Source organism: Plectrocnemia conspersa, unplaced genomic scaffold (assembly GCF_051122295.1).
Source record: "Plectrocnemia conspersa isolate PC_06_02 unplaced genomic scaffold, ASM5112229v1 ptg000011l, whole genome shotgun sequence".
NCBI lineage: Eukaryota > Metazoa > Arthropoda > Insecta > Trichoptera > Polycentropodidae > Plectrocnemia > Plectrocnemia conspersa.
Window position 1 is genome coordinate 18,674,311 of NW_028277175.1, and position 27,534 is coordinate 18,701,844.

Consider the following 27,534-nt stretch of genomic DNA (forward strand, 5'->3'; position numbering starts at 1 on the left):
GAATGAGTCATCGTATTATAATACCTTTGCGGTAATTCCGAGAGAGGCTTTGGAAATCTAACTCGAAGTCTTTTATTGTCTAAAAAAACATTAAATATCTTATTTTATTTTTAGAATATACTTACATATAATCCACTCCATATAGAGAAAGCTGATATCGGACGGTCTAAACATGCAAATTGAATTATCGGTCCAGTTCCCAATATGCAAATTCGCACTGAGCGAAAATTAACGTATACGGATTAGCAATGGGATTGCACGTCGATTCGTCTCGATTGGGCAATCGTCGGTCGATTCGACATTTAAATACGTGCATATAAAAATATTTTGAGCATAACGGTTTCATTGTCGAATATCTCGACACCTTTGAAGATTTATTTAACCATTATATTGTTTAAAAAAGCCAAAACGTTTCACTAAGGCAAGCGTGATACGGAACCGTTAAACTTGTATATGCTTCAACAAATTAACTGCGGGTGCGTGGTGCTTGTATAGGTGGAAAAAAAACTTTCATAAACCATTTTCACCGTTTAACGCGTTGGTAATACATAACGCTTAATTTAAACAATGAACATGCGTACGTGAATAAGTAATGTTACTTATTATACTTAATGTGTCAATATAAACTGAATTATTAAAAGAATTTTTTAAATATATATATATATACATTCCAACTAAATAAAAATTAAGGAATTGGATACATCGTAAAACCTTGAAAAATTATAGTGATTTCAACCCTCAGTGAGTTGAAAATATATTATACTTCACCTAGGTAATCTAAATAATATATAAGTGACGTTGTAGTATATTAATATTAAATAGAATTCATGAGCAACAAATAAAGGGCATTATCTTTCGTTAAGAATATGATCTATACATATTGATTATGAGATCAGATAGATATTTTTCAGTATTTTACCTCTCACCATTTTTTTATAACCACAAAAAAAACACTTATCTAAAAAAGAAATTATGTAGTTAATTTAAATATATATTAAAACATAAACTGAATTAAATATCGTAAAATACAGAATATTTTTTTGAAATAAAAATATTTATAATTCTGTAACATATTTACTACAAAAAATAATAATACAGTATCACAATTATTTTTAAAACTTGAGCCATAAAGTATTCGATAATTTAACACCAGTAAATTAAAAAGGATAGTATGAATCAATTGTAGTATTTTAAACCATATTTCCTTTTTACTTAAAATATATCATATACATATACGTGTTAAATAATTGTTTAGTTTTTCTTAAGTGTAATTAATTAATAAATACATTCTTAAGTGTAATTAATTAATAAATAACTAAATAATATTGTCACAATACTTTATCAAAATATATCGACTATCGTAATGCATTTAAAACTACTCATAAAACATTTATAATTACAAAAAAGTAATTTAGAAAGCTACTTTTGCCAGGCTATTTTTTGTATAAATATAATCAGCGGATCTCTTTCTTTATTATTGAACCGATTAATATAATCGTTCCGTTAAAACTAACGATTGCTCATTAACCGAACAATGCTGCGATTGAACGTTTATTCACGAGTTGAAAATTACTTTTTTTTACAACAATGCAAGGCTTTAAAAGCGTAAAAATAAATTTGCGTTCAAATGGCGCAGCTTCCTGATCGGTGGGTGTGCAACTTAATTGTTTATCTCGCGAAATAAACAAATAATATTTTTTGTCAGCGACAAAACTCGGCACGACCTTCCCACGATTCTGAAAAATTGATTTTTTGTGTAGACCGTGCAAAAAACGCCGGTGAAACAGTTTCCCGTTTTGGCGAGCTTGGTAAAAAAAGTTCATCGACACACGTTCGGCGATTCGGTAAAATTTTCAATTGCATTTTAAGAATGTTAGCTGCAATTTTCACAGATATTATTGCAAAATAACGGATTTAGAAATTCTTCATCATTGCCTTTTTTTGTGTTTCTATTTAACCAATCAGATTTGAAAGTAATAATTGAGAGTACAGAAAAAAATTCAATAATTACTATTACTTTTCAATAAATATTTGTGTGCTAATGTAAATATTACGATACTCGGAATATATGTAAAAAATATGTATGAGGATTATTCATTAAGTGAAAAATTTCTAAAGCAATTTATTCTTAAAGTTACTTAGTTAAGTAATAATGCGTTTCAAAGATAAGTATGGCAGATAACCATTAATGTTAAAGATGGTTTAAAAAATCGCATGGAAAATAGCGATATCAAGAATAGTTCTGGATGTGGGAATCTATCAAAGATAGAGGATGATATTTTGGCTGCAGAATGAAAGCTAACTAACTATAAACTGGCCGAGAAAATTTAGCAGTGCATAGATACATTAAAAATATTAGAAGGCTTGGAAATAAAGTGTATGGGTACCACAATAATTGAGCGATGATTAAAAGTAAATTTCTGGATCTGGATCTTGAACCTGAGTCGCCTTTTCACATTTATTGATAACAAAATCCAAGAAGTTATTGAAAATCCAAGCAATTGATTATGATCCATTAAAATAATATATTTATAGTTTAAAAAACAGTGTTTTTATTTATATATACATAGATGCTGAAATTATTTTAATACTACTAAAATTTAAATAATTAAGTATTTAATTAAGCTAAGTTAAGAACCATTTTTCACGCACATAATATTTCCATGGCCAAAAAAGAAAATTGAAAAGTGTGTATGGGTATTCCCTATTATAATCAAACTATACTTCAAGCATTGGCAGTTTACCGCTAGTTTAAGACCATCTCTAATATTTTTTTAGAAATGTTGAGAGCCACTGTTCAAAGGCAACACTCGGTGGTATCTCGGGGCAAATTCGCTTTTAACGGGAGGTGTTCGATACTTACGACAATGGCACATTGTTAAACGGCCAAGTACGAGAAACCTGAACCTCCTCCGGTTTCGTCCCACTCTCGTGTTGTGCAAACATAGATGTTCAAATTTACGACGGCCATATTTCTTGATAAACCTACGATAATCGACCAAGTTAAAAGCCTTGAACCTAAAACGGGGTTGAAGCCCTGCCGAGAGAGGATCCATTTAATTATGCCGCGCGCGTGCCTTTTATTATGTTTTCGTGGGTTTCTCTTTGCTAATTTCAACTTTGGATTTTTAAATTATTTTAGACGGTAAATATGTATATTTTTTTATTAAAATCATTATTCTACATTTATATGATGAATATAAAATGTAGAATAATGCAAAATATCTGATGGTGGCAAAATTTAAACCTCTTTATATATAATATATCGATGATGTAAATTTGCTTAATAATTGACAATTGTGTACAGAAAAAATAAAATATTTCTGGGTTATCTCAAAAAAAATATTTTTATATGGAAATAGTCCATAATATATTTTTTATATCTAATATGTACAACCTAACTTGATTTAAATTTTTGAATAGAAAAATCTAGGAAAACCTAATCTGTGATAATCGTTATAATTATATAAATTAAAAAATACGATATAAATTAACATATGGGATTCAAAACAATGTCTTATAAGTCAGTATTAAGTCACTGGCTATAGCATTGTCATGTATATTATTTTAATTAAAATATAACAGAGACATATAATTATAAGTATTGTAAGGAAAACAGATCCAATACACACAAACACTGCAATGGCTTCAGCAATGGATAACACTCAACTCGTATTTCAGTCAAACATTTTAAATTTGTTTATATTCTATGGATTCAACCTGCAAGCCAATCAAATTCAGAAGACCTGCAAATTCAACTTGCGTTTTTATAAAGTTTGATTAAATAATAATGTGGTGGAAAATTAATTTTATTGAAGTAAATATTGTAAAAAAGAGGTGTGCAATTCTATGCCAAAGCATACATAATGGCAGTTATTAAGGCAATACTAAATATATTCACTATTATTAAAGAGAAATTATTTTTGATGTGCGACCTTGACCCTCGCAGGAAGGTCTTGTTATTGATCTGAAGGACCAGAGAATAGGCTTATCCCCGCGTCCATACATTACGGATACATGCGGTATAAGACCGAACGGGAGTTAATCGCTCGGATTTGTTTAAGCATCACTTGACCATAACAAGATTTAAGCGGACATGTCGCATATAAATCATAACATTCACACGAATGCCTTAATATATTATTTTGTAATAATATATATTGATTAATATTTAATACTATAAAAAATGGCGTAGGCTATACGGTTCTGACTTAATAATATAAAGCCAGGGGTTCGATTCTGCAGCAGAATATTTTTTTATACATAAAAATTCGCTTTAATTCAAAAACTGCATCTATTAATGTTCCAATAATAATTTCAGTCTATCGTGTTAATTTCAGGAGCTCATTGTTACCATGCTTTAATCTTTGTCATGTTACAATGAAAGACTAGTCTTTGTGTATATTATAAAAATATCACTGATAAGTGATAACATAGTAATATTTTAAACATAATAAAATCAATGAATCATTTCGCTTTATTTCAAGATAATTATTAGTTATCTATATATTTATGAAGATAATTTTTTAATTAATTGGTATATAAATACATCAATAAAATGTGATGATTCATTAATTAGAATCGAATAACTCGTGTAGATTGTTTCATAGAGAATGAATAATTCTATGCAGACACGTCTCGATGTACATAAACAAAGAAGATAATCTGAATATGCAGTTAACCTTGAAAATTTATCAATCAATATGATCAACCAATTTATTGAAACGTATTGATAAGGCTCGATCAGATATACATATATATTTTTTATATTAAATTGATAAAATATCAATGGACCCGTATACTTTGTGAAGGTATAGCGAAAAACGTTTATTTAACAGGTATGATTCACCTGGCTGTGCATAAGGCAATAGTCGAGTGGGTAAGGACGTTGACCCGTCATTCTAAAGTCACTGCTTCGAATCCAACATCACTTGGTTGGTTGCACACTAAAAATCGAAATAAGCGACACTTAAAAAGTGTACAATATATTTTATTATGTGAACATGACTAATAATATAAATATTACGATAGTTTGGTAATAATTTTAAGGTTCTGAATTTTATATATCGACAATTTTATTTTTGAGGAAAACGGTTTTACAATGCCAAAATATTCAATATGTTTCGATTTCTTATTGAATAATATGATACCTTATATATATTTATTCCATTTAAAGCAACAATTTTACATAATAAAATATAGATTTTCTATGTAGAAAATAAAATATGATATACACATATTTTGTCGAACAATAATCGCATTGATTTGTATTTATTTATTGCTCTCTCTTGTGTTATAGTTGATTTTAATAATTCATTATTTTATTAAAACACTTATAATTATTTACCTTTATTAAGAACATAAAATAATATTGAATGTGCAAGGCAATGATTTTTTCCCACAATTATTCAATTATATTATTTTTATGTATAGTTTTATTTTAGCACGTGTAGTATTTTGTTAGCAAAATCGTATTCATTTTTAATCTCTCTCATACGTGAAAAACACTTGAACAAATACAAAGCATATTCAAGCAGAAAAATATAAAGGAAAAATTTTCATGGGGATACGAAGAGAGAAGCGGCGGCTTCTGCGATCTTTGGTGGTCGACTCTTCTCTTGGTTCAAGTCCAAGTTGAAGAGCTCTTAAAGTTTTCAGTATTTAACATAGATTGTGATGCCTGGAGAGCACCAATACTAATCGTGACTGGGAAACCGGCTTAGGTCGAAAACGGAAGTGGAATATTTTTTTGGGGAACAGCTGACTATGCGAAGCTTACAAGATGTTTGAGCTACTGGTTGCTAATGGGCATATGCTCGACCATAAGAACATTCAGGCTTTCTTTACGTATTAAAGCTCTGACGCCTTAAACTCCGAAGTGAATGTTAAAGTGTAAACATTAGTAGAAGAGTCAGAAAATGTACCAGAATAAGTTTTTGAGGAAGTGATCGTTGGTAAAGTCGCAGTGTCAGAAAAAATAGTCATTCGCAATTTGGACATACCTGGTTTATAGGGCTTAAAATGTATATTTCGGTATCATATTACAGCTTAAATGAAACCATTGAAAATTCTATTCTTATGCATATTAATATGTGTCGAAACTAAATATATTTTTCGACATTGAAGCAAGCGTGTGCGTATTAAATTGCACCGTGAAGATAATAAAAATTAAAAATTATTACACCCACGTTTTAAGAAATAATTATTATTTAATAGACGTTTCGAAAACCTAGAGATTCGCATCATCTTTGCCCCTGACACGTTTTACGCTCTTTATTTTTATATAACGCCTCCGATTGACACCACAAACGATTGTGAAATAATAATTTAATTAACATATATAGAGACATCTATCGGTGTGTTAAAAATTGTAAATGATATTGTGAAAATTTTGCAGGTTTGATACATAATAATAAATATAATAATTAATAATATTTAATGTAATAATTATTCATATTACGATTTATTAACAGAATTTAAAAAAAAAAAAATTTTAAACGAATATTGTCGTTGCTGATTTATTATGATATATTATACAAAAATATATTATTATGATAAAATAATTTTGTAAAATGTACGAATATAATTAAAAATATATCTTGATATAAAATATCAAAAAAATAATATTATTAACGATTATTGTTATTGTGCAATTAAATATATTTAAATATAATAATATTATTTAATAAATATTAGCAAAGACTCAAACCATGTGTTTTATTATAATTTATAATTTCACATCTAATGTTAATTTATTAATAAATACAACTTAATTAATTAATTTTTCATTGTACAAAATACGAAAATTGCATACAATGGTAATTTTTATTTATTTTGAATTATTTCAAACAAACATAATTTATATCCTAATATTAGTGCACACGTTTTTTTGGCAATCAAACTATTCAAGTGTGAAATATGTAGGTATATTTTTTATCACTCAAATAAATAATTATAACCGAGTTCGTGTTAAGGACATATCACTTTCAATTTTTAACCAAATCTTTTGTACAATATAATTTTAGATAAAACCACAGAAAAAAATAATTGATATCGAAACGCTCCATAATACTATTGTAGCTCAAAGCAAACCCACATTTTGTACAAGTGGGAAGAATAAATTAAGCCTAAAGTGTGTAAGTAAGCCAATGTTCCAGATGTTAACTTATCCTATTTGCAAGTTGACATAATAATGTTCGGTAAACCCACGCAAAATCTGCACCGATTTATCTGAATTGTTATGATTTAAACTTGCACTAAGACATTTAAACAAAAAATCTGAATTTAAAGTACTGTTATTAGCTTAGTATTTTTTAGTACAACTGCATTATTAATTCATTATAAAATTCTATGCAAAAAGCAATCGATCAGTAATCAATTAGTGCAGATCAATGTTCAACACACAATAATTATAGATTATTCCGCTTTTCCCACGCGTTTAATAAAATGTACAATTTTCTATAATGCGATGCATTTATGTACAGTAAGTAGATCCGTTGTTATAAATGGCATTTAAATTGTGATATATTCAAGTTTTTGTGATTGCATAATATATTATTAGACAATATTCATTATTCATGGATTATAGAGGAAAAATAAAATATTTCCTTGAAACCAATAAGGACAAAATTAAATAAATACTTTCACCATACTTTATAGAGATCTAATTATGATATACTTTATTAATATATTTAATATAGTGACATGAATAATTATGTTATTCAACAGTAAGTATTTACTCTCTGAATAAAACCAATAATATATGTATATAAAATACTATTATATTTAGATGCCCTTTTAAAGGATTTTTTAATATCATATATATCACCAAAATTACAAGAATAAATGTATCTGAACTCGATAAAATTAAAAATACAATAATTATCTAATCTGTTTGTTCACCACCTTTCTTTTACTAAATTTCCCAACATATGTTTATTTGGTAAAAAAAAATACACAAGCACTATTTGCTTATATACTAAACTGTTAATAGTACTTTTGTAATGTAAATCTAACCACAGTTGTCCGATGTGGTCACCTTTACAGTGTAAAATCATTAACGATCGTTTTCACTATTTCTTGATGATAGCTTTCGCTATTGAGGCTTAATCAACTTTGGGTATTACCATTTAAAATAATTTCAAACAGTAAATAACGGTTATTTTATTATAACAACCTATAAATTAGTAATTAAACCTTAGATTTATTATTATAGGCTTTCGTTTGGATCTCACTAATAAATAAAAAAAATATATTGCTTTGTAACGTTATAACTTAAGCATGCATTTTGCTATTTGGAATTTGCGAAAACACAGAATTCTAATTTTAAACTTTCGGTCATTATGGTGTGAAAAATGACCGTCGCAGCCTGACAGCCTTATAATAACACGAACATATACATAGATTGGGCAAAAAGTTCTCGAACTTTTAAAATAGCATATCAGTACGTCGATATGGCGTTCAAAAATCAAATTCAACGAAAACTGCATCATAAATAGTACATATGAACCGAAATTGTTTTTTATGATATATTATTTAATTTAAAAAAAATTAATAATATTGTTATGATTTTAATTTATTATTAAACTTATTGTTTCAACCGCCTGATCGATTATTGAATTTTTACATTTATAAATATTTTAATTTTAATAATTAGTAAATAAGTTCGGTTAAAAATGTGGGGGAGGGGTCTTCTTCGTATATTCGTGCATCATATACCATAACCACGATAATTACAAGAATAAACAATGGGTAACCCGCAATAGTGGCAACACAATAGACTGACACTGAACGGACCACCACAATAACCCTTGTAATGTTCAGAGGAATTAATGGAATACGCAAACAATGCGTCAAACCACTTCGCATTACGATTTCGCAAACAATACGCCATCGGGCGACAGAAAAAAGCACCGTTAACAGTCAACCCTTTGCATTACTTGCCCTTCAAAATGTCCATCTAGCAATTAGAATAATTAAACATAAAAATCGGATGGTTTTCATGTTTTATTATTAAGATTCTTTAATTGAAAAAATCTAAGAATTTTGGAAGGTTCGTAACACAGTCATCTAATGAATCAAAAGAACCATATACAAAATAATGTTTTAAATAAAATATTTCAAAAAATATATGCTGAAACTCATTGTGCTAAATATATATAAATTGCTTTCGTACAATGGCAGTGATTTTGTGCGCGCATATATAAAAACGTTTTAATATGGACAAAGTTTGCAGCTAAGCTGACATCCAGGGGATTATAATAAATGTTACAGTGAATGTGTATTACCAGTAAAGTAATATTTTACGAAATTGTGTATGTATATACAAGTACATTTTTGCCGGTAGATATATATTTATAATAGCGGAAATATATTTAAAGTGATAGGTGCCATTGAAAAGCAGTTTTAAAATGTCTATAAAACTAAATTTGTCTTTAAATATGACCTAAGCGAATTAACGAAATTGGGATATTTTATTTAGTTTATATTTGATATTACAACGATGTGATATTACAATTCTGTGAATATATGATCATGTAGAAATACGTATGTATATCAGATCCTCCATTTGTAAACAAATACAGTTTTTTTTATACTGAGCAATGAAATAATAAATCAAGTGTTTGGTTTCAATGGTAAAACACATTCGCTGTAACATGACAAATTATATTAAAAGCTTCAAAAAGTTCGTCTACTTTTTGAACGAAATCGTATATACGGAGCAAAACGGCGAAAATAGAATGTTCTTATTAAAATTTCGACCATTCATCACGAATTCACGCTCAAAGCTTAAACACGCGAATGGCGCCGCCGAAGAGAGCAATCAAATAGCAAATAATTAACAAAGTTCCACGACAAACAAAGCAGGCAAGCCCATGTACATGGTGAGAAATTATTCAACCATACTTTTACAGACCGACCTTCGAAAACAATTGCAATAACACCGACTTGAATTAATATTCACCATTAGATGAAACGCCCTATTGAAACTCTAATAAATTTGAAGGACTTGTATAAGATAGAAAACGCCTATAGATCATTCGAATAACATCACCTGTCAATTTCTGTCGAAACTTCTTTACGCCTACTACTCAAGATGTAACACGTACATACACGAAATTTATGTAGGTTCCTCATTGTAGATCAAACATATGCACGTACGCTCACATAAATAAAATACGTCAGACACATAAATAAAAAGAATATGAAAAACCTTCTCAAATGCTAATGGAATTTTTAAGGAGGATGATTAAATCTTAGCATAGCGAGAAGCATTATTATTAACACCGAATTCGATCCACAACGCTAATCTAGTAGAACGGGTATCGTATTATAAATATTTATAGAATTAAAGTTGGTATTTACATGCCAGCGTGCTCATTAGATGTAGAAACTATTGTGTTACAGTAACCTTAAACGAAGGTTAATAACAAGAATATTTCTATACGGTTAAAATTTATTTCTAACTGTAATCTATGTATGAAAAGTTATGTTTATTTTACAAAGACAGCGACGAAAAAAGTTTCATTAAATTTCAATTCCAAATGACCATGAAAAATAGACATTCAAGATTTAACGATGTATTTTTTTTTTATTTTAATTTTTATTTTTTCGATTAAATTAAGACCATCGTGGCCTAACAGGTTACCCCAATGCGCCACGATGGTCGAAAGCAAATTATAAATTTATAAAACATAAAAAAACGTATATATATAAATAAATATAACAATACTTAAACATAACAAAAAAAATTATAAAATATTAAAATTAAAAGATATAAACCGGATCAGATCCTCGTAGCTAACATTAAATAACTCAATTTTAAATGCCAGCGTATTAAGGAGCCGTATGGCCACAGCTATAGGCGAGTCGGCAAGTGCGGATGTCCTAGCCCTAACTGCCATCAAAAGAGGTCTCGATCGTGATTCTCGAAAATGTTCCGGAACCCAAAACTGGAATTCCTCGAGAATAGCTGGATTGTCGACAGCACCTTTTAGTAGTTTGAAAAAATGCTTAGCGACATACAGCTTTCTGCGAGAATTCAGCAAATCATATCCCAACGCTCCTAAAATAAATGCGCTGGGATATAAGAACGGATAATAACCAAATGTCCTTTTGTAAAGGTATCTTAAATACCTTTTTTGAATTTTTCTACTAAAAGGGAATATTTGGCTATTCGGGGATTCCAAATTATAGATCCTGATTCAAGAATGCTACGAACTAAGGTGTCATAGAGGATGCGAATAACTGACGGATCGTCAAAGTGAAAGGCATTCCTCATAACAAAGCCGAGCATCTTGGAAGATTTATCACAGACGTCGTGTATGTGTAGAGAGAACCTCCATTTGCTCTCGAAAGTGATTCCGAGATCTTTAATGGAAGTTTCTCCAGTCAAAATGTTACCACCGAGATGGTAGAAATAAGCTGGTGGCGAACGGGATCGAGAAAATGACACAGTATGGCACTTTCCGACACTAAAGGGCAGACGGTTAACGGAAGCCCATCTCCACAGAGAGTCTAAATCACTTTGTAGAGAGAAGGAGTCCGCAACAGATCGAATGCATTTATATAATTTTAAATCATCTGCGTACAGAAGAAAACTTGAATTTTTAATTGCTGTATTTATGTCATTAATAAATAACACAAAAAGCAGAGGTCCCAGATTGGATCCTTGAGGAACCCCCGAAGGGGTAAAATATTCTTTTGACAATCGGCCACCATAGGTTACAAACTGTCTACGATTGCTTAAATAACTCGAAAATAACCGAGTTAAATTATCTGAGCAACCGAGCTTCGACAATTTTTTTAATAATAACGTATGACAAACTTTGTCAAAGGCTTTCTCAAAATCTGTATACACGACGTCTACTTGAATTCCGGCATCGAGAGAAGTTGTCACCGTTTTGGTGAACGACAGAAGATTAGTAACAGTGGAACGGGCAGGACGAAACCCGTGCTGTTGGTCTAATAAAACTTGCTGAAAGTGATTGTAGAGATATTTATGAATAATTATTTCAAATAATTTAGCAGGAGCTGACAACACTTCTACTGGTCTATAATTCTTTATTTATAATTTGTCACCCTTTTTATGAATAGGGGTGACTTTTGTGCATTTCCATAGATCAGGAAATGATGATGTTTTGAGAATCAGATCATAAATACATTTTAGAGGAGCAGCGAGACTGACTTCGCAACCCTTCAAAATAAAATCGGGAATTAAATCAATACTTATGTAATACTTATGTAAGTCAAAAATTTATATAAAATAGGAATTGGTAGTGAGAGTTTTTGAGTAAGTAACATCAATTTTATTATGATAAATTATTGTTGCAATTAAAAAACTGCGTTTAATGTAAGTCACTTTGGTAGTCACTGTATTTTAAATGACAGGAATCATTTTAAAATTCAATTTCACAACCAAACCAAGAAATAATGAGTAATAATTTAATAATAATAAACTCAAATTTAAGCCATGCTTGCATATTTTAAGCAAGTAAAAGAGTATCTATATTTCACGACAACAGTGACAAAATCTTTTGATGCGAGAATATACGTATATACAGATTTAGAGAAAGCTTTCAACAAGGTTTGTCATATGATGGAACATCTGCGAGAATCACGATCGCGTCCAGAGGCCAGGAATTGCGCCCTAGCCGACTCACCTATGCCTATCGCCATCCGGCTCGCTGGCATTACACATTTTTATTTATTATCAGCTACGAGGAGCTGGTGTGGTTTGTATAATATACTTTTAATATTACATGTTTTTTTTCTCTTTCTTATTATTTATTTTTTTGTAATGATCTTTATATTTGTTGTGTATTTTAATAATACAATGTATTGCTTATGTTTTATTATTGTGACGCATTTGGGTTTCCTGTATCATTGCAATGAATATTGTGAGCTCAATCAAAAAAATATTATAGAAATTATACAATGGCAAATACAGAATCGAAAATCCATAGTTTTTTAAGTGCAAATTCTAACATGGAACTTAATAAGCATTTAGAATTAACAAAAATCGCACACAATCGATAAACGCTGATTAAGCCTGTTGCAACTAAAGCAACAATTTCTTGAAATATCTGTTATACTAAGTCACAAATTCTAAAATTTTGGATATGGATATGCCAATATTTTATATCAACTAAAGAAAGTGACTTTGCCCTTTGGATTTTTATTTAATGCAAATATTAACGAATTTCAAAGCAGTCAACTTTTGATCTTTATTAGATATTTTCTGTGACTTACTGTTACTCTCACAAACTAATAAGCAAATTATTGAATAGAAAAAGACCTTCAATGCTGTAAAAAATAGATATCAAACTATTTTTTGAAACATAAAAATCTCTTCTTATATATATACATATATTTTTTGTGTATTAAAAATAATACAATTATTGTAATCTGTTAGTTTAAGATGGTCTTAATTTAATTTAATAAATATTCTTACTTTCATCATTATCTGACTTTAAATGATAGGCTCTATAAAATATGTTGCTAAGAATTTGAAGTAATGAATGGCCTTTAAAATGCAAACTCATTCAAAAGTTGGGGTGGAATTGTTAAAGGTGTGACATCAAAATATATAAGAACCACTGATCTAACGCGATAAATTATTAAAAATATATAGATGGAATGCTCACCTAATTCAGAAACGCGTCTTCTTCTCTTGACAGGAACTTTCTTCACAGCCGCACCAGGAAGATTCTCCAGCTCATTGCCCAACTCTTGGGAAATGTGCTGTCTGGCAAATTTAATCATTGGCTCCCTTGCTTGCTCTTGAAATATCCTCGTTAACTCAGCGTTTATAAAACCTGGTTTAAACGTGGCCGCGGCGGCCAACTGGTCCGTGAAAGACTTGATGCCTTCCTTGAACCTCGCTTGGATCTCTTCGTTCAATATTTCTATAGCATCTTTGTGACTGCTAGCATTCGAGGGTGGAGCGTCAATCCCCTTGTCGACCTTCTTGACCTCCTCGGTCTCGGATTTCACACTAACACTGGACACACTAGCCCCCGCGTCGGGTACAGCCATATTTTTATCACTATTTTCTAAGGCACTATTTGTAATATCACAATTATTCACATTGTTTTGGCACGGGTTTTGCGGCGTAGGACTGCCGCGGACGGATTCGTTGCTATCTAAAACTACTTCTTTCTTCGCTTCATCTTTGAACGGCGCACTATCCGTCGAGGGGTGAGACAGAGTCCTCTTGAGGTTGCTCTTTCTATTGTGCTTCGCCTTGACGGAACCCTCAGAAAGAGACCTCTTGCACTCGGATTTGTTCGTCGCGTTTCCATTTGGTAATGCTTGGCCCACTGTAGAATTGGAAGGCGAAAGCGACTTCTTGCGCGAGTTCCTCCTCTTGTTCGTCTTCTTGGATTTGGTAGGGGTGTGCTCCTTATTGGTGTTCTGCATCTTGAACTTATTTATCGGATTCGTTTCGTTCGCAGTCGCATTTTTCTTAAAGCAATCTGAAACAACAATAAAATACGATGTTACAAAACAACGATGTTGCAACACAACAAAAACAATTTCATTATGTTCAATGGTGCATGCACATATTTTTAATGCTATCATAATCAAAACAGGCGATTATGCTCAAATTGCCAAGAAAATGTGAGCGTAAAATGACCATATGGAGTAATGCTAATACATAATGTAAAATTACACGCGATAGAATTGATTAATTGAGCGATCTCCATTCCCACGAGAAAAAGGACTTGAACTTTTAATTGATTGTTGAGCGTAGAGGGAATCTCATAACAATAGAGACGAGAAGAAAATTATTTTCTTCGTATATAATAATAAGTATGAAAAAATAATTTTACACGCGCATTTACTTTTTGTAATGTTTTATCCTATTCCCACATTAAATGGATTAAATTTATATTTTTTATGAACATCCTAAATTTATATTATTATGCTTGCTTTTTTAAATGTTTAATCATTGTATATTATATTCATAACTTGTATGACATATACAATCAATATTTCGAATTATAAAATGTAAGGGCATGCCTTCACATAAAACTAATAAGGTTAAGTGCTAATTTTTATTTCGATTATTATAAGCTCATAGCACATATTAATTCATTAACAAAAGTAATTTGTATTTTAGTTGATGAACAACGCTTAATTTATTTGTATAATTAAACTAGCATTAGGCGGAGGGGGCGGGCCGCCCCGGGCGGCACTTGCTTGGGGGCGGCATATTCGCGATGAGATCGTCTAGTGTGGTTCTTAACCCTGAATGCACTAATAACAAGAATAACAAGAGCTTAATAATAACCAAATATTTTAAAAAATGCTGATTTTATGACCCTTCAAAAATGTATGGGGGGGCGGAAATTTTAAAGATCACCCTGGGCGGCACATACCCTAGCTACGCCACTGACTAGCATGATATATAATTCAACTTAAGCAGCTTTTTATTATTAAAAAATAAAGTGAATGGAGATTTATCTGCAACGGAGCAAAACATTTCTCACATATTATTTTAATCTGGAAAAATCTGGAAACGAACACGAAATTCTCTCATCTATGAAGAATTTCGTACTCTGCGATCGCGTGCAAAATTGATGATTTTCGATTGTAATCGGAACTATATTGGAGACTGTGAAAAGTCGATAATTTTAGATCCGAAAAAATTTTGGAAATTCGTTAACTCAAAACGCGTTGGCCAATCCTTACTGTCATCGATGAGTTGGAACAACATCAATTTTGAAGGTTCTGAAGAGATTGCAGATGGATTTGCTAGGTATTTTCAAACCGTATACCATAATGATGGGTCACATTTAGAGTTTAATTCTAATTACGATGAGACACATCGTTCATGGTCATCTTTGTTATCAATCAAAGCCTTTAGTCTGGTTGATATGAAATATGGATTTAGCAGACTAAAGTCCATTTTTACCTCGGGACCAGATTTTATTCCAGACTACATTCTGGTATGGTATTTTACAGCCTCTAAAATTTATATTTAATTTAATTTTGAGATCCTCTTGTTTTCCAGAATTGTGGAAATGTTCAAAAGTCACTCCGATTCATAAAAAGGGTCCCAAATCTCAGATTGACAATTACAGGCCAATAGCTTTGATCTCATCACCTGCAAAATTATTTGAAATTGTTTTGCATAAATACATTTTTAATCATTGCAGGTGTATGCTTCTCGACCAACAACATGGTTTCCGTAAATCTCGATCCACTGTCACTAATCTAATGGTTTTGTCTAACTATGTTTCAAAATCATTGGACTCTGGTGTACAAGTAGACGTCGTATACACAGATTTTGAAAAAGCATTTGATAAAGTTAACCATGCTTTACTTGTAAAAAAGTTATCTAATTTCGGGTTTTCTGAAGATCTCATAAATCTATTCTCAAATTACTTGACCAATAGATATCAATTCGTCAAGTATAATAACTCTTTTTCAGAACGATATACGACCTCTACTGGAGTACCTCAAGGATCCAATTTGAGTCCATTGTTGTTTTTATTGTTCATTAATGACATAGACACAGCAATAGAGCATTCAGATTTTTTATTATATGCAGATGACTTGAAAATTTACAAGAAAATGCATTCGATTTCTGATTCCCTCGACCTACAGGAGGATCTCAACTCTATATGGAAATGGGCTTGCTATAACCAATTGCCTTTCAGTGTAAAGAAATGTCACACAATTTCATTTTCAAGGTCATTAACGCCGGCAAAATATTCATACCATCTAGGCGGATATTTTCTGGAAAGGTTTTCTTCAACTAAGGATTTAGGAGTGACTTTCGAAGAACGTTGGAAATTTAGCCAGCACATTGCAGAGACTTATAGCAAATCCTTAAAAATGCTCGGTTTTATCTTGAGAAATGCGCGTTACTTCAGGAATACTTTAGTATTGCGCACTCTTTATGATACTCTAGTCCGCAGCATACTAGAAACTAGCTCCATCATTTGGATCCCAGGCGTAATGAATCAATGTAATGAATTGAAGCTGGAAAAAGTACAACGTAAATTTCTTCGATATTTATACTTGAAGGAATACGGGTATTATCCGTTCTTGTTTCCCAGTGCTTTTATTTTGGGAGCCCTGGGATACGTTTCTTTGTCGACTCGTAGAAGTGTTTATGTAAATAAGCACTTCTGGAAATTGCTCAAGGGCAAGGGTAGACAATCCTTCAGTGCTCGAGCAGCTTCAAATGTGGGCTCCTGAAGGTGGATATAGTTCTCGGTCGCGTCCACTATTCTTGCCTGTTAAGTGTAGAACTGGAGCACTTGCCAACTCTTCTCTGGCCATGGCTATTTATCTGCTCAATTCTGTCCATAGTAATATTGACATTTTCTCTTGCACTTATGGAGTTTTGGTTCAGTTCGTATGGGACAATGCACACATGTTGAGGTGATTTGTGTCTGTTGTTTTATCTTGTTTATATTTGTATGTATTATGATGTATTAGTACTTTTGACTATCATGACGCATTAGGTTTGCCTGTCAGGTCACGATGGTTGTAATTTTAATAAATAAATAAATAAATAAATAAATGCTTTGTTCATTTCATTCCTTCAATGGTAACATAAAAATACAGTAACAGCATAGATATTTTTAAACATACATGAAATATATGACAATCGAAATACACCAACGATTATAAGATCATTATCATTTTTTGCAGAAAATCGATTTTTATACAAAAAAAAATCTAAATCTCGATTTCCAAAAATCGTAGTTATAATTTAAGGCTAAAATTTTAAATAAATTAGTTAAAAGTATGCATATTTTTTTTAAATATATATAATAACATATGTTTTCCAAATACTTACAATAACAAAACATAATCCCGCTAACTATTATTGAATATTAGTTCGCAAACTATGCACAATATGAATTGATATTTTGTCAATGTAATATTATATACATATATTTATATTATTTTTTAACAATTGACTCCTTATATGCAAAAAAATATTACTGTCAAAAATCATCGATTACATAACAATAAAAGTCATCGACCTCTGACAAACTTATAAAAATCCAAAATGAAAGAATCGCCAAAGCAAGCGCATTCAAACATTCAGTTATGACAGGAAATTTACCGGTCCGACAATTACCCGTGTTTACTCATAAATGAACAATGCGTAAGATAAATGCATTAGCCATTTCCCTAGCTAACTTCAAAGTTCACGATGAGCGAAAAAAAAAACCGATTTTGCCAACCATAAAATTACCATACTTCCCACCAGTCAGAGATGACACGCGAGATGGGCTCTAATTTGTATAATCATAATGTGTGTGTATGTGGGCCAAAATTTGAACACAAAAGCCACTAAATCACAACGGGAGATTTATCTCAGAGATGTGTATTGTGCATTATACAAAGCGACGTTTGTCTATATGAAAGATTGATATCGAAAGCTCGGCGTCAAAAGCTTAGCGTATCATACGAATTTGCATGGACACATTAATCTTTTACTGTAACGCATAATTGCATGGGAGAATCTTACGTATTATGTTTTCTTCGTTTAAGTATACGATGACTAATGTATCTGTACAATAATGAGACTTGATGAGAAGTTTTCCATTGCTTTATATGGCAGTCTAGCACATATCTTTTAATTGCTGTACAAATGTATTAAAAATGTTTTCAATGCTTTCCTGTAACCAATCCATGAATTATCGAAACATAAAAAATCGATATTGAGAATTTCTTTAGTCAGAAATGCTTTCAAAGAGCCACGATATTTGTATATAAGATAAAATTGCAAAACGACATAATTATTATCAATGTGCTTAAAACACTTATTTTTGCAACGAAAAGAAATTTGTTTAAATTCTGCACATTTTCTCTAAATTTCTGCAAGCATACTGTAGAAGCAATAAAAAATATTTATTATTAAAACAAACATATTAAACCTTTACAAATATTCAAAAAATATAATCTTGTTTATTTTGTAAAAAAGGTATGGCTTAATTCATCTTGAAATGTTAAAACATAATCAAACGATAAATACTGATAGCTTTCGTCAACATTAAACTCAGATATAACTCATTATAGGAATAAACCTAGTTTAATAGTCTTGTGACAATTTATGGACTGATTTAATATTTTGAGATTTTTATATTATTTAACTGAAAGCTTAATTACATTTACTTGCACTTTTATAGTACATTAACTACATTACAATTAAAATCGGCGACGCTTTCTTTATGAATTGAAGCATCTTATGCATATAAAGCACATCGTAAATCATAAACAATGGTAATACGCGGGAATACCAAAAGGTAAACGCCCCGACATCATCAAAAGGCAATACTTGACTGTTTTCCTTATATGAACCAACTATTCAACTCAAAGGAAACGATCCGTTATGATGATACTGACAATGTGCAATAAACTCCAAAATGGATTTTTGGATAACATTGTTCAGTAATAATAACTTTGAATGAATATTTTAATTCTATAAATTAAACGGTTGAAACGATAATAAAAAGCTTTGATCATTCAATAAATATGATAAATTTATCGTTTTTTAATATTTTTAATTTAACAAAATATTGTGTTTGATTAAAATAAAGACTGATACACTGTTCATATAAAATAAATTTAATTTTAAGTTTTGAACTCCAAATTAAAATTATGATTTATATTTATATTATAATCATTGTTTAATATTTTTATTATAGTCGATACAATAAAAAATATTTTTTATTACGAGGTACCGAAGCTAGCGAGTGTGCGAATACCGGACCCTTATTTATTTTGCTGTAACAATTATCATTTATACCAGTGATTCCCAAACTATGTGCCGCGACACACAAGTGTGCCGCGAGAGATTCCAAAGTGTGTCGCGAAATTTTCAAAAAATATTTAAATTTAAAAAAAGTATCAGGAAAGTTACATTGAATTCGGTTTTCTAAGACAAGAGTCTGAAACTGGTGACATTACGTTATGCTTGATTTGCAACGCAAAGTTATCCAATGAGTCTCTTGTCCCAAGCAAACTTAAGAGACGTTTAGAATTGAATCATCACTCATTCAAGCATAAACCGCGAAGTTACTTTGAAAATCTAGAAGCTCAAAAAACCAGGCAATCAAAAAGGTTAACAACGGAAAAAGGACTCATTGCCAGTTACAAAGTTGCACAACATAAAAAAGCTCACACAACAGCCGAAAAAGTCATCGCCCCAGCACTGGCGATAGTTGTAGAAACCTTGCTTGGAGTTGAAGCTGCAGCTAAAGTCAAATCTGTTCCATTTTCTAATAACACAATATCGTGGAGAATCGAAGACTTGTCAGCAGACTTGCAAAACCAAATTCGAGAGGATTTCGAAATATCTGACAAACTTTGGTCTCTTCAAGTGGATGAATCAACTGACTGATCAGTGGAAAAGCTCAAGTCCTCGCCTATATTCGGTACATCAGAGAGAATAGATTTGTCAACGAATTTCTATTTTGCAAAGATTTGAAAGGTACGACGAGAGGACAAGATATGTTTGAGTTAGTGGATGAAAACGTAGAGCTGTCAAAATTAAATTGGAATAACTGCTTGAGTATCTGCACCGATGGATGCCCATCAATGTTGGGAAATAGAAGAGGATTTGTAACTCTGGCACGTCAAAAAATTCGATTATAATTGGTGTTCACTGTATGATTCATAGAGAAACGCTCGTATCAAAGTCCTTGCCTCAAGATCTTCAAATTGTTTTGAATCAAGTCGTCCAGGTTGTTAATTATATCAAGTCTCGACCACTTCAGTCCCAAATTTTCAGTCAACTATGCGATGCGATGGATTCCGAATACAAATGTCTGCTCTTCCATACGGAAGTTCGATGGATGTCGAAAGGAAAAGTTTTGAAACGGCTTGTGCATCTCAGAGTTGAAGTTATTTCGTTTCTTGAGGTTGCAGAACACGGATTTGAATTTGATATCCATGACGTGATTTGGTGGTTGAAAGTTCAATTTCTTTCGGATTTGTCTGCAAAGACCAGTCGAGAATATCATCACAACAACATCAAAATTGAAATCGTTTGATGGAAGGCCAAGATCTTGAAACGGGATTTCGATTGCTTTCCAACCGTCAACGAATCCCAATCAAAGCTTAAAATTGTCCCACAAGTTCTCGCTTCTCTCACTGAACTGCAAAAAGCTCTCCAGCATTACTTTCCATCACTCTCTCTCGACGAATATGAGTGGATAATAAATCCATTCACAAACAATAAAGCAACCAATTTAATAAACGATGAGGAGGAGCAGCTGATTGATTTGCGCAACGATATTTTTTTGAAATCGAAATTTAACGAACTGAAGTTAGATGAATTTTGGCTTTCCTCGCAGAAATCACATCCTTTGATAAGCTTAAGAGCAGTTAAAATCCTTTTACCATTTTCTTCGTCTTAGCTATGCGAGTTCGGATTTTCAGCATTGACTGAAATTCTGTCAAAAAAAAAGAAAAGGGCTACTGAGAATCGATGATGAAATGCGTACATGCTTATCAAATTTCGAACCACGATTCGAATTGATTTGCTCACGAAAGCAAGCACATCCAACTCATTGATAAAGAATATCTTTCTGTGTTTTAAAAATTTATATTGATAATAAAGTTATTTTATAAAATAAATTTGATTTCTGATTCAATTTTTTCGTCATTTCTTAGAAATTCATACATTGGTCTAAACAGGTGTGTCGCGAAAATTCTTGATTTCTTTTACTGTGTCGTGGGCCAAAAAAGTTTGGGAATCACTGATTTATACGGTTTGATCGACATTAACCTTAATCTTCATACGTACTAAGTATATACTACATGTTCACGTTTAAAACGTACCTAGGTACGTTTTAAACGTTTAAATCTAACGTGTATGTGCATTAAATCGGAATCAATGATAATGTTTATGTATTATAAAATGAAAAACTCACATTTCGGCCTCGGAGCCATCGCCAGGAATTCAAAATTTGAAGATTTCATCACGAATTTTGTTTTATTATTGTTTATCTAATTTTATCAATGTGTTCTTCTAATCCTCAACACATTATGTATATATTTAATTTTCATAGTTATAACACACCTAGTTAATTTGCAATCTGATTATTTATATTCAGTCAAATAACGAATTAATGAAAATTATTGTCGCATAGCAAAATTTTATTTATAAATAATAATTATTTACAACTGTTGTCACGCTACTGTCGGCCATTTTGTTTTATATTTGAATGCTTATTTTTCATTGGTCGAAACAACAGAATGCAATATATCGATATATCGCGTAAATAAATAAACATATTTTTAAGAGAAAATATAATATTTTACGGTAGCTACCTTTTAGTGATCTTTATCTATTTTTACTGAGAAGCTATCTTCTTATTTATGTAAATATAACCTAATCACATGTCTATCTAAATTTAAACTTAGCGCAAGGTAATGCCAAATATAAATTAATTAATATTGTATTATTATTTTTATCAGTTATTAAACATCTGAATTTGCCAGACATATCCTGATATTCACTGTTCTATTCCAAATTCGTTTGGCTTTTATAGCCAGCTAGTTATATTAAAATTTAATTTGAATGGCAATTTTCTAGTTTAACGACTACTTTGAATCATTTCTTTGGATGTATAATTTTAAGATCATAGCATTACAATTGTCTTTACAACTGTAAAAATTATCTAGTGTTTTTTACTGATATAGAAAAAATAAAATATATATAGTGAAATATGATTATTGATACGAATTTGATATTCTATTTTAATTAAAATATCAAATTAACGCTGATATCTTGTAAATAATTAATGCTAAAAAGGATTAGAATCATAAAACTATTATTAAAAATAATCACATTACTTTGAGTTTTTTATTAGTATAATGACTCATTATATTAAATTATATTTAATATAAATTAAATTTCTTTTACATTGAAGCATTAGCCATATAATTATTGCTTATTTAAATTACAAACATCAACCCATAAAAAATATAATTCCTAAGCCACTTTAATGTTATTATTATAATATACTAAATGTAATAATATATACCATAATTTGTAAAATGGTAGATGGTATTACTTAATCGGAAATGACTCGTATCGAACTTTTGAAAGTTATACCGGCGTAAGTGCATTCAGTGCCTTTTAATAACTCTGCAATTTAAACTTTCTCCAACTGCGTACGTATCTTGTACACATTTATACCTAAATGCATAAAATATAAAATATTTATACAACCTTGATGATATTAAATAACGTTTAATCTATTTAATTACGTTTGATTTCTTCGCGTCTAATATCGAGAACGAATTGTGAGACGATTCAATTCGACTTTAATGATGAATCGATTGCGAAATAGTCGAGTTATAAAAAAACACGTTACTCAATTTGATGGTAATAGTGACTCGTGAGGAAATTTGCAGTGATTTTACGTTCGATTCTTTGAAAATAAATGACGTTTTGGCTCTCGGAAGAACCTTTTGTGTCCGCTTTTACAAATGCAAATCATGGTCGAGGTCCTATCGGCTTATGTAAGGTGCAAGTGCGAGGTCTGAACAGGACTTGAATTGAACCTCTGCTGTGGCTAAAGCACCGGTTTTATTATATGTGTGTTAAGGTAGTCTCGTCCTGCGGTTCTGTATGCCAAACGCGATGAAGCGAGAGGCCAATGGCTCGCGATTAGGGTAACCGCGCATTTTTAAAATTGTGGGAATATAAATATATGTGGGAATTCATAAGAGGCGTGTTAAATGCAATTAGGCAAATTCAGTACAATTTTTATTGTACCTGCGATAAATTTGTATCAATCACTATAACATGTTCAGCGACATCAATTACAGTTACACAATTAATTCACTATACTTAGAAATGAAATTTAAGAATAATAAATAAAAATCTGACGCATTAAATTTTGGTACTTTGAAGTACTCGGTTACATTATAATAGGGATGTTGCTTCATCAAATATTTTTGGTGTAGTTTATATCATAGTTTCTTAACCGGTGGTCCGCGAAGATTTTTGGTTGGGCCGCAGGTAATAAAATTAATTTCACATCTGTTCTGTATTCGCTTGTATTTGCATAGGGCTATTTAAAAATCGTTTTAAATAGCCCTATAGGAATTCTGGAAGATCTATAAATAATACTGAAAACTCATAATAATTGATTTTTATTATTTCGATAAGCAATCGACTTTTATGCTGTATTTTATGGATTTTTAAATTATATTTCTTGTTCCTGACCGTTTTAATATACTTTAATATAGTTATATCAGCACATTATGTTGCAAAATTAATTGTTTTGAATAAAAAATCAATTATATAAATATTTATTATTTTATTCCAATGTTGATGGTCCACAAAACATTTAATGATCTTTTTGGTGGTCCGTGGATGTAAAAAGGTTAAGAAACTATGGTTTATATCATGCAATATATAAAGTACATTTCCTTCTTTTTCTTTCATCATTATTTTTTGCAGAAAATAATATCAAACCGCAAAATTTCTTTTCAAGTCTGACGAAAAAAAAGGCTTATTCCCATTCCCATTCCTCATGGAAATTATACGTTTTTGTCTTTTTTGGATTATTCATGACCTACAACATTATATGGCTATACCTAGCCATATAATGTTTTTCTGCGTTATGCAAATTCAACTTGTGATATACACAAATGCAACCACTAGGATACAGCGGGCAAAGCAAACTGGCAACAGGCTGAAGTTTCACACAAGAACTTTTCCGCTACACTAGCATCGCAAACAAAAATTACATTTTATAATACTACATTTATTTTTGGAGTTTATTTTATTGAACTAAAATTTTTTTTTTGCAAAAATAATTTTGTTTAGCATAATGTCAAATACAGATACCAGTAGGTACATATATTTTTTTTAGTACCTATAAAAATATATTAGATAATAATTTAGATTTATAGCTCGCTATCGACTTTTTGGTCAGGCCGGCCATATACGATACAAAAATTTAGTTTAGCATCAAGTGGATAGGATAACTAAACCAATATAAATTGTTTTTGTATGCTCTACTTCGTATTTTTTATTTGCGATTACTGATTATTTTGGTTTAATCTCTGAATAAATTAGCTTTGTGACTAACTGGGTGATTATCATATTATATATTAATCTTAAAAAAAAAATCTAGCTTACCAAGTATAATTAAAATTACACACTTATATAAATATTTGTTATTGCTGTGAATCGTATTATTATTTTTTTCTAAAGGTAAATAATATATCAATGTTATTCAAAAAGTTATTTGATTTCTTCTTATTTTTATAATGATTTTTAAAAACATTTAACCATGTGAATTGGTAATCTTGACTCAAATAATTTAATCTAAAATATAAGAACAATCATTTTAGCTTTTTTTATATTATTTAAAATCAGTACCAACATTTGTGCGCGAGTAATGGTCTTCCTACAATATATTGGCGATCGGTCGTTGTCATTAGTGCTGACTTCTACAACACAATATGCTGACTGGAGACGGTCTGGTCAGCTGAATACCGGCCTTATCAGCGTTTCTAAAACTGTCGTACTAACGCGCTATTTAATTGTAATTTTTGAGGAATATAAAAAAACTACACGATTACGCTGATTCATTATATATATTTTTTTAATATTTGCTCTAAAAAATATATATTTAATTTCATAGTACATTAACTCTTGTATAGCTCTCTTTATGGTTGAAAAGTGTAATTAATATCGCAGCATCTCATCAAGAATCATATTATACATGCTCGAGACCTTGGAAGTGCGCCGAACTGATTTAACCTTTCGTTTCACTTTATTTCCTCTTCGAACACCGACGAAAATGTGTATAGGTAATAAAAAAAGAAAGAAGTAGTTTGTGTGTAATATCCATTAAACTATCGCGAGAATCGTGATCAGATTTTGGCATAACTGTACACTTTTTTGGCAATGTCTGCAATTCTGAACAATACTGAATTTCTTCGTGAGTACTTAATAATTAACTAAATAATCTAATAACTGTGATTACTGCCGATATTCTTTGATTTATTAACAAAAATATATAGATCGTGATTTAAAGATTATAACTGTTTCAAACAACATAATCTAAGAGAAAGGTAACAGTCAGCACAATACACATAATATCATAAATAGTCATAAAGAAAGTTACCAATGTTAGATACGAATCCGTAAAAGTGAATCGTGCATTTCGCCTTTATTTCGTAGGTTCTGACATGTGGGTTAAATTATTATTATGTAAGTGTTATGTGTGTGTTTCTAAACATACTTAAGACTTCCTAGAACGAACGTATAAGTCTTCTTTGCGATAAGGATTCTTCGATGCGCTCTCAAAGCAAATTTTGTGAAGTGGATCGCGTTTGAATATTTAGAAACAGAGATAAGAACGCGGAGATTAGATACGAAGTGGATGAATACATCAACAAAGTATATTTGACGTAAAAGATTTAACATTGCATTGTACCGAATAGGTCAGAAATATTTGACTTATGTATATTAAATGTGCAACGCAATAAAAAAAATATGTTCCTATTGCATACCACCATATATATATATCTATGTATGTATGTTAAGTTCTAATAGTTCCTTAACAGTTCTATTACCTTGAAATGGATCTAATTACTGATATTAATATATTATATTATTTTAAATCAATATTATAAAAAAAATAATTTAATTTACATATGTATTTCCGTTTATTCAATATACATATATACAATCTTTCACTCTTTGATTTAAATCAAATTATGCAATCACTTTTTATAACTCTTGCTTTAACATAACCTTCCAATGAAACTGAACCTTCTCCTCCGATATCAATGTGTATTATTGAATGTTCAAATTCATTTTTATTTAAGTAACTGTACCAATAATTAATTAAATTAACATCTGTGTATAACGTGTAAAGCAAGTCGTGAGTAAAAAAATTTATTTTATAATTTGGCTAATATTGTATATATCTACATATATACTACATATTGTAAGTAAAAATATTATAACAATATTGTATATTTATGTATTGATAGATTTTTATATAAAAAACATACTGTCTGCTTTTACAAAATACAACAATATATTACTCACTCGTCATAATCGATTATGAAATACATAAATTTCTAATATTTAAGATTTTAGAAATAGTTTGAAATATATTTATGTTTCTTTTAATTTTTTGCGATTTTTTCGATGGTTGGGAGTGACATCATCATGTATTGTAAGCACGTATATCTTTAATCAAAAAACAAATGGTTATGTTTTATATTAACAAATCGTAACAGATACTTTTGAATGTGAATATACCATAACATGAATGGCTGAATCGATAAATGTCACATTTATTAAGGAAATGCTTGAGAATTTCAGAATTTGATCAATGTGGAACGATTCGTTATAGATGAGCACAATAAGTCGTTAGAGTTCGAATTTGGAGCTATTTATTCCACTGTGGAGCGGGAAACCGGTTGCGAATTTATTTGCAGAGCACCCGAGGGTCCTCCGGGGTCTGTGGTTATTTATCACAATTTGACACGCCGCAAAAATAAACTCGTTTAATTGGA

The 27,534-nt window shown here is 30.6% G+C and overlaps 1 protein-coding gene across 2 annotated transcripts in view; it reads right to left on the reverse strand.

The window, feature by feature from the left end:
* btsz (bitesize) overlaps positions 1-27,534 on the reverse strand; it is a 62,085-nt gene that overhangs the window by 30,981 nt on the left and 3,570 nt on the right. For both annotated transcript variants that reach the window (XM_088197864.1, XM_088197863.1), the window contains exon 2: positions 13,647-14,477. In XM_088197864.1, coding sequence (XP_088053990.1) covers positions 13,647-14,421 — 775 coding nt within the window. In that variant the 5' untranslated portion in view covers positions 14,422-14,477. The remainder of the gene's footprint in view (positions 1-13,646; positions 14,478-27,534) is intronic.